General features: G+C 34.8%; 1 protein-coding gene across 1 annotated transcript; it reads right to left on the bottom strand.

Annotated features, from left to right (window-relative positions):
- Positions 1 to 6,431: 6,431 nt before the first annotated feature.
- On the bottom strand, positions 6,432 to 9,566 carry LOC100249810 (receptor-like protein kinase FERONIA). Its single transcript, XM_002277529.5, has one exon. It carries the CDS (start codon positions 9,401 to 9,403, stop codon positions 6,725 to 6,727), a length of 2,679 nt encoding a protein of 892 aa, XP_002277565.2. The 5' UTR covers positions 9,404 to 9,566; the 3' UTR covers positions 6,432 to 6,724.
- Between the last annotated feature and the right edge of the window lie 680 nt (positions 9,567 to 10,246).

The raw sequence follows: 10,246 nt of genomic DNA on the forward strand, positions 1-10,246 counted from the left end.
GTTTTTTTTTTCCTAATAAGGTAGGGTTGGGTTAGAAGTTTTAAAATTAATCTAGAATGTCTTAATTAATTTAGAAAGAATTTTAAATTGAGAATTTAAAAAGAAAAATCTTTTCAAATAATAAAAATAATTTGAAAAGGCATTTTAAATTGAGAATTTAAAAAAATGGAATATTTCCAAATCTTTAAAGGAGTTTGGAAAAGAGATTTGAAAAAGAATTTAAATTAAGAATTTTAAAGAAGAAAAAATTTTCAAATGTTTTTGAATTTAAAATACGAAATATTTTCAAATCTTTTTAAAATTCTTAAGTTTCTAAAATTGTTTTTAGTAAAATATGATTTCTAAATTGATTCTAAGTCTACTAGGTTTTCTCTTATATATGCCTTACCTAAATGTTTTCCAAGGATGGATGCTTTGAGAGAATAAACTATAACTTACCCTATCATTCCCAAACTTTCTTGAGAATTCATCGATTATATTCTATGTTGTTAGAAAGACCTGCATCCATTCAAAGGTTAAGGCAAATCCACTACAACATTGGATGTGCGATGTTATGGACATGGATCATGATATAAGTATTGAAGAGTAAGTCTTTAGGATAGGCAACTAGATAAATTTATTTATCTTGTTTTCATATAGTGGATTATCATTTTAGAGGTCTTAGACCTCATAATTTTTTATCTCCACAATTAGTATGAGGGTTTTCTATGTAAAATTGTTTGTCTCTTTTGTGATTGTGTTTGAATTGGATATTCTTATTATCAATCATAATTTAATTACTTTCAATTGGCCTAGATTCCTCTCATAGGTTATTTTGGGTTAATAAATTCAACTTTTGTTTTAAATTTTTAATTTCTACCCATTCAACCCCTTTTAGGGGTTACCTAATTGAGACAAAAGTTTTTCAATTGGTATCAAAGCATGCTTTTAATAAAAATCAATTTTTTCCTTGATCCTGCAAGTCTAGTTTGAAACAACCAAAAGTGGGATGTTCCATTAATAGTCCTTTATTTTTTAATGGGGATAACTATTCCCACTAGATGGTTGGATAAAATGTTTCCTAAAAATACAAGGAGAAAAGGGTTTGGAATGTAGTGGAATTTGGATGGGGACCCCCATTAAAATTAAATGTTATTGGAAGATTAACTAGTGAATTAAAGCCTAAATAAGAGTAGGATAAATTTGTAGAGGCTAATGCTTGGGCTCTCTACAACATATTTAATGGAGTTAGTCCCAACAAGTTTTGTAGGATTGCCATATGTAAATGTGCTAAAGAAGCTTAGGACATACTTGAGATAGCTTATGAATGTACTTCAACGATGAAATTGTCTAAGATTCAAATGTTAACCTCCAAATTTGAGAGCATAAGGATGTAAGAGGATCATATCTTCTATGTATTCTATTCTAAGCTTAGTGATATTGTAAATTTTTTTTCTTTTAACTTAGGAGAGAGGACCCCTGAGTCTATAATTGTTAGAAAGATTTCAAGACCCTTTCTTGAAAGGTTTAGACCTAAGGTCACAACCATGGAGCAGAGCAAGGATGTCGATTCTATGAGATTCGATGAACTTGTTAGCTCTTGACAAACCTATGAGATGACACTTCCATATTCTCAAAAGCCTAAAGAATTAGCTTTTAAGGCTTCTAAGAATGAAAAAAAAAACCAAAAATTTTGAAAATGCAAATAGAGATGATTTTTTCATATATCTAAACATGTTAATGAGGCCTTAAGATTTTAAAAAAGGTCTAATAGAAAACAAGACTCAAGAAAGGGAAAAAGATTTGGTAAATCCTCTAAAGAAAATGACAGGATATTTTAAAGGGAAAGAGGTTGAGTGCTTTAATTGTGGATGTTTGGGACATGTTTTTACTAATTGTTCAAGTCCCGAGGATATTAAAAAATAGATGCAGGTTACTTAGAGGGACGTTAACTCTAATAAGGGTGACTCCATGACTTCTAAGGATCAAATATATGAATAGAATGATTTTTTAGCTTTGTTGCATCTATTGAATCTATGCATGAGACTGATAGTGAGCATGTTTACTGATACATAGAATAATAGCTTTCTTAAGAATATTGTTGTTGAATATCAATGCTTGATTGAGAAATTCTTGAAAGTTAATGATGTTATCGACTCACAAAAATATGAGATTAATTTACTTTGTGAAGAAAAGATTAATTACATTGAGAAATTTCAGTTTCTTAAGTTATAGTATCAATCTCCTTGAGAGATGATATTTTAACTCGAGAGATTGAATGTCAAAATTCATCTTTATCTTCCAATGAGGCCTTTCACCCTAGGATTGAAGTGTTAAATGATATTCTTGATAAATGTAATTCCCATGGAAAGAAGAGAGGTTTGGGCTATATTAAGAAAATTGAGACTCCCACTAGTGGAGACACAATCTTTGTTAAGGGTAAGAAGGAAACTCCTAACCAAGTAGCCTTTCCTAGCACTCCCTTACTATGCACCTATCGTAAAAAGTATGGACACACTTAGAGTAGATGTCATAGTAGACTTGATGAGAGGTATGAGTCTCAATTAAATAGGCTAATGGGTTGTTAAAAGGACCTACATCCTCTTAAAGGTTAAGGCAAATTAGCTAGAGCATTAAAGGTGTTGTGTCACATATATGGATCATGATATAAGTACTGGATAATAAGTTTTTAAGATAAGCAACTTGATAAATTTGTATATCTTGATCACTTATAGTGGATTATTATATTAAAGATCTTAAATCGTATGGTTTTTTTAATCTCCATAATTAGTGTGAGGGTTTTCCATGTAAAATTGTTTATTTCTTGTGTGATTGTGTTTCAATTGAATATTCTTATTATCATACATGATTCAATTACTTTAATTTGACTTATACCCCTCTCATAAATTATTTTATGTTAGAAATTCAACTTTTGTTTTAAATTTTTTAATTTCCATCCATTCACCCCTCTCTTGGTGTTACCCCATTGAGACAAGGATTTTTTAAGTTGCTTGTCTCTAACCACCAATGAAGCTTTGGATGGTTGAAGGTAAGTGTTTGGTTTTCGAGAATCTTTTATTAAGCCTTTTAGGGTTGGTTTCTTTTTTTTTTCTTTCTTGGATTTCACCATTTTTCATTTGATGTACATTTGGAGATTTTCAAGTGGTGCTCTGTTTGAGAATTGGTGTTCTCTGTTTGAGATTTTCAGGTGGGTCGGCTTGATTTTTGGTGATTTGAAGTGTGAAAGGAAAACTGCTCAAGCTTGTACTCTATAAATTAAATCCATGGCATTTTTTTTTTCTTTTCGATTTTACTTTTCTCATCTTCTTAACTATATTCTGGATTGGTTTGGTACATACATATATGGATGAGAATTGACGTGAAAGGGATAAATTAAAAGTTTAATAAAAATAAATTTTAATTTTATTATAATGATTTTTTTTTTTTTGATTTTTAATATGTAATATAAATAAATGGGAAATTAAATTGATTGTTTATTTATATTTAATATTCTAACATTCTAAACATACCGTCTAAGTTTGTCACTTTTCTTGCCCCAAAAAGAGCACCCATTCTTCTTATAATAATGTTGGGCAATTTAATAACCACTTTGCTAAATCCCCTACTAGGACAGTGAATTAGTAAAGGTAAAACAATCATCATTTAAAATTTGATTGTCCTAAATATGGGGAGAGACGCATCAATATAAAACAAAATCGGGATTTACTATTTTATTCAAACATTTGATAGGCAAACTAATTATTCCAATAACAAAAATCAATTTGATTTAATTAGAACTTTTGAAGATGCATATTTAAGACTATTTTTCATTCTCGAAAGTTTGAGAGAAAATGTAAAAAATAAAAAATAAAATTAGATTTTAAATTAATAAATTATATTTCTATCTCACTTCAAATTTATAGATAATTTATTATGCATAGATTTTTTTTATTTATTTTAATTATATTTGGCTTTCCAATAGTAAAATTAAATATGTAAAAATTGGTAACTTTTTTTGCATTTACATAAATGCTATGCAGAGGCACAGGTTAGTAATTGCTCACATCTAGCCCCCAAATGGGAGCCATACCCTTACCAGAAAAACTATTGGAAATTCGAATCTTCATACAAGATGGGGAGATATAAAGGTAGAGTGAAGCCCTCTTTTGTCCATTCAAGTCTTACGATACTCATACCCGACAAAGCAAAAAAATCATCCTTTTAACTTTATGAGTGGGTCCAATTACTTTAATCTTTATTAAAAAGCAGTGGTAACATAATGGAATGACACTCGCATAAAGGCCAGCTGACGTTAATAGCCCCATCATAGGCTATTTATGCTTGATTATATATCTCTTCATGACAAGATCGTTCAGATAATATTATTGCATCATGCCTAACTGGACTATAAATTGAATCTGATTATAGACTTTCTTAAATTCTTTATCCTATTGTGACTTAGGCTTTATCCATGGCTGCATCATCCCTAAATAGACTTACAAGACTCTCCTGGCCCCTCAACAACCACATCATTTTAGTACCCTGTTACTGCTATATTAAAGTTCGATGTGCTTCCTTGTGGTGAAGAAGGGCCTGCAACTAGCAAGAATAAAGTAGAAGAGAATGGGATAAATGAAAAAGAAAGTAGGGACATTAAAAGCTAAGGGACGGGGAAGGGCGTAGCGAAAGAGCAACTTTTTGTGGGTTTGGCCCTCTCGTGATTGGCTTTTCTCTTACTCGTGATGAGATTATTTTAAAGTGTATTTGGAATAGTAGTAATTTTAGGAAGTGTTTTTAATTTTTTTATCTTTAAAAGATAAAAATTTTTAAGTATTAAAAAAACTAAAAACGTTTTTTTAAATCATTATCAAACACACTTTTATTTCACTATTGATACTAGGATACTATTTTCACACCTCGGCTAAAACCCAAATGAAATAAGTTTATAAATGGGATACTTTTTCAAAATAACCCTTTGTCTTTTGTTTTTGTTTTGGTTTTTTTTTTCAAGAGATGAGAAAAATGACCTTTTTTATAGACAAAAATACCATCATTATATTTAATCTCATATCGAACCTTTCCAAAAAACAATATAAGAAATAGTTTTGTCCATTATGAGATTATATTTATGAATTCAAAACAATGGAAGCTACTTTTATAAAATAAAGATTATTTTGACTTCTTTAGTCCAAGTATTTCTTTATGAATACTTACTGAGGTTGGTAGAAGACTATGAATGAAAGAAATAATTAATTTTTTGTCCGTACACAAATCACCGGAGATCACCAATAAGGAGCTAAAACTGTTGAAGAGAGCCAAACCTTTGCTAGCTAGAAAAGCATGAACATGAAATTAGAATCTTGGCATATTATATTCTCAAGTGTCATGGTGAGGTCTTTCCACATCTAAAAAGCATAGAATATATCTAATAATGTATCCTTTTAACTTTGGGGTGCTTTTTTAGCATGAGCTACTAATCTTTCAGTTGTTAACTCTGATTAACAAGACCTCTAGGCTTAAGCATGTTGGTTACACCTCTCAGCCACTCCGCGGTCCTTGATCTGGGAACCGGGGGGGGGGGGGGGTCCTCAAACTAGTTTTTCTCATTGATAGGCTAGGAGTTGGTAGGGTCAAATATTTTCTTCCTGTTCTTAGGCTCCTAGTATATCTACTGTTGTTACTCCTACTAGGGATCCCTCGGTTCTAGATGTTCTCTAATAGCTGGTTCATTTTTATATTAATAGGACTGGGTTCAAAGACCATGAAACTTGAACATGGGAAATTAAATTTTATGTTTGTATAACTTCACCAAAAGCCAAAGAAATTTGAAACATTGGAGCACAGATGTGATTCTTGCATGGGTTTACCAAAAGCCAAAAGCCGGTGTTTTGGGTGTACTATTAGCTCTAAAGATTTTACAAGAAAGAGAATACGAGGAAAAAAAATTCATAATGATAATAAAAAGGAATAGAAGAAGTTGATATTAGTGATTATTAATGTAAAATTTGTATTAAAAGTAGTTTTTATTGATTAAAAATAATTATTATGAAGATGATATTTTTGATCTTTTTCACAAGATCTGAACTTAATAAGTGATTATTAATATTTATATAAATAAAAATTAATATAAAAATGTTGCTTATTAAGTTGCCTTTGATGTTCTAGATTTGCACTAATTTGATTTTAATTAATGTCCAAAATTTACATAAGTAATATATTGTAATGTAAGGACATTTTGGTCCAAAATTTGATTCATGGAGGAAAAGAAATTGGTTTCCTTATGTAACATTAAGAAAACTCATTTTTTATTTTACACCTCTCTTGATTTCGAAAAAGAAAAGAATAGTAAGAAAGGAAGGGGAATGACTTTCCTTAACATGTATTTCAAAGAAAATCCTAATTAAAAGTATGCCTTCAAGTATAATATCAAAGCAACATCCAACGCGAAAAAGTTCTCAAAATAATAATAGAAACCTTTAATCTTAGAAAACATACAACAGGAAACAAATTAAAATAGACCAAAGGGGCAGCTGAATTATCAACTGAACCAAAACTAATGCTTGTTTTTTTATGCCACGTACATCTAAGTTGGCTATTTGATGATAAAAATCCTACATATGTCTTGCAAACTCCTTATTTTGCACACTATCTCCAAAGTATTGGGACATTTTATCATATTATACATATTTTAGACTAATCATTGGAGCGTAGATTTAAAATTACAAACCATTTGAGTGGAAAGAAATCATACGCCAGAGGAATTGGTGGCCTTAGATGTCGTACAGTCAGACGTTGTAGTTCCGGTTCCGGTACAGCCACTGGTGCTTGAATCTGCCGCAACTCCACTGTCAAGGTCGTTGGAAGTGCCTGTGATTGCTGATCTGAAGGATACGTCCCTGTAGAGGACGACAGGATCAACAATAGTACCCTCCGCTATTTCTGCACTCTCCTGAAGCCTCAATGCGAACTCAAGATTGTCAACCACATCTGCCATCGTTGGCCTATCGGTTCCCTGATCTTGCACGCAGCTCATAGCAATCTCCACGAATTTCTTCAAGCACGCGGGTGATATCTTGCCTATAAGATAGGGATCAATTATCTGATCAAATGTCCCCTTCTGGATGCAGAATTTGGCCCAGTGAGCTAGATTGGCTTCATCCTTGCCAAGTCTTGGATTCAGTGGTTTTCGAGCACACAGTACTTCTAGCAAAACCACACCAAATGAGTAGACATCACATTTCTCTGTTAGTTGTTGACGCCTGTAGTATTCCGGATCCAAGTAGCCCATGGTGCCCTTAACCATCGTTTCCACGGGCATGCTAGTTGGTCCAATTTTGGACAATCCGAAGTCCGAAACCTTAGCTATCCATTTGTCATCCAAGAGAATGTTGGTGGTCTTCACGTCGCGGTGAATCACCTTCTGTGGTGCGCCTGTGTGAAGATAGTCCAGTCCACGGGCTGCATCAATGCAGATTTTGAGCCTTTGCCTCCAACGTAGAGGGTCGTTGTTAGTTTCATAGAGATGGTCACCGAGGGTCCCCTTGTTCATGAATTCATACACGAGGATCATTTCACGTCCTTCATTGCAGTAGCCGATCAGGGAGACGAGGTGGCCGTGGCGGAGACTAGAAAGCATCTCTATCTCCGTTTTGAACTCATGGGCTCCCTGCCTTGACATGGGATTTAAGCGTTTGATTGCTACGGCATTGTCCAGATCACTGATATTACCTTTGTAGACATTGCCAAATCCTCCCTTGCCGATGATGCAACTTTCATGGAAGTTATTGGTGGCTTCTTTGATCTCGGCCAGTGGAAACTGAAGGCAAAGTTCCTCTGGCAGTGACGAGGCTTTGGTTCGGGAAGACTTTGATTTGCCTTGGCCCCAACACCAATACCACAACCACCAAGATTTTCTACTATAAGAATTATAGTACCTGGTCTTCCTTCGTGGCCGGAAAATGATGTAAAGTAGTAGTGAAAGCAATACTAAACCCACCATGACAGCCGCACCAATGGCAATAAACTTTGTTTTCTTATTTGTAGACTTCTTGGTGACTGTCAGGGAAGGTTGAGTATTTGGAGGTTCAGGGTTCTGTCCAGCCAGAGTGCCATCAGTCTTGCTCAATTTAAATATTTCAATCCCATTTAAGACCGCATCAACATACTTACTTTTCCCAGGCCTAGTGCCCAGATCTATGGGGAGATTGTACTTACATTTGCTTCCAGTAGATTCAATCCTCACAGCATAGTCTTTGAACACTGGAATGCTGTTACCTTTGCTCAAGGCAATCACATCAAAAGCATTGTCGACCATCTGACGATCTATATAAATAGTGAATTGCCTATCACTCACATCTACGATTTTCGGATTGGTTTCGCAGAAATGGAGCCTGACCAGATACATGAATCCCAAATCAACAGGTAATATCCATGTGAGATTGTTCTGCCTATTTCTCACTCGGTTACGACCCAGTGACCGGGACGTTAGGTAGACTTCTTGAGGTGCAACATAGGCAGGTGTATCTTGTGTGTATTTGATTCTAACACCTGGGGGGGACAAATTGGGAGCACTCTCACCCTTCACATAGTCATCATCAATAGACCAGACCCTAAACAAACCGGAGTCATCTGTTGCTTTGATGGAGGGACCCCCAACGTTTAAACGATACACGGTCTCAAGTGCAGTGCTGCTCTCAATCGGATAATTTGTTGTTTGGCCTACATATGGGACTTCCCTATCTTCTGCCGCATAATAGAGGTTTAGGGGCATTGAGAAGATTTCAATTCCATTCACAAAAGCATAGGAGTCATTTGAAGAACTTGGAGTGAAGGTTACATGCAATACTTGATCCTCCTTTTTAACGTTTATGCAGAATTCTCTGCTGGCATTGTTTGGCCCCTCTGCTGTAAGATAACCGCTGAAGTTGGCAAGGAGGGTGTATGGGCCTGAGCTGACAGAAAACAAGGCCTTTGACCCTTCTAACTCTGAATATGAAGTTGGGTAGAAGTAGAGTCTTACGAATTTGGGGCCATCTGTGACAGGGAAAGTGTAGGTGAAACGGGAACGAGAGAATCTAGCTGTGGAGTAGGGGACACCAATTGCGGAACGCGGGTCGGCCAACGTAGCTTCTTTAGATTGTGGGGACGGAGCAAATTTCGAGCCATTATCCCCACTCCAAGGTCGCCCATCGTCGCCTGTGGAGTTGCCGGATGAGCCAGTATCAAGAAGTATTTCATCCGTGGGAGGATAAGGGGCGGAGGCGTTACTGGCAGAGACAAGTGTCCAATGATGAAAGAAGAAGGAGAAGCAGTAAATGGTGAGAATTGAGAGGCGAAAGAGGCATCTTTGTTTCGGGTTCATCTGACCATGCAAGAGACTGACTATAACAGTTGGAAGGTATAAAGAATCCGATTTCTGCAACATCCTCTGGCAAATAGGGTAGTTATGGTGGAAGGAAGCAAATATTGGAGGAGATAGACAGGGTAGCAGCGCGTAGATGATATATTAAAAGAAAGCAAATGATTTGAGTCTAAAGCTGGAGGCTCGTGCCTGCTTTACGACCCAAGCATGCCTCGTTCTCAGTCGCTGGTGGAAGACTGGACTTTTGGTAAAGCAAACTTCTGCTCTATCATGAGATTAAAAATATTGAAGCTGGCCCACCTGCTCAATTATTGATTCACTTTGTTTAACTTTGTGATTCCATCTTCTCTTTTTCACATTGAAAAGGGTGGACTTCTCATTCTTCATAGACGTCTACTTTCTTGTTTTTCTTGAGAGGAAGGAAAATATCATAGTAATAGTATTTGATTGTGATATATGGTGCAGTAAATATATAAATAATTAGACATTTTTAGTGGTTCAATCATCCAATAAGAATTGGTGATATATTTAAGAAGTTGGGCCATCAAATGTTAGTTAGCACAGTAATGGAGAAAACATGTATGGTAAACAGTCCGACTTTTGATGCAAATCAACAACAGTTGAGTAGAAATAGGGGGATCTGTAAGATAGGGTAGTAAGTCTGCTACCTTTAGGATATCTGTAACACCTCACTAGTATAAATACAGAGGACAGCTCAACTTTGGACTGCTGCACAAGAGCCATATTTTGATAGAGATACACAAAAGTTTAGCTTTATAGCATTTTATAGCTATTAGAAATACGATGGAGATTTTTTTTTTTTTTATAGACTGTTTTTTTTTTAATCTATTTTATATTTTTATTTACTGTGAATGAATTTTCATCGTCTAGGTGAAAATGAACTAA

The sequence above is a fragment of the Vitis vinifera genome, chromosome 14 (assembly GCF_030704535.1).
Source record: "Vitis vinifera cultivar Pinot Noir 40024 chromosome 14, ASM3070453v1".
Classification (NCBI taxonomy): domain Eukaryota; kingdom Viridiplantae; phylum Streptophyta; class Magnoliopsida; order Vitales; family Vitaceae; genus Vitis; species Vitis vinifera.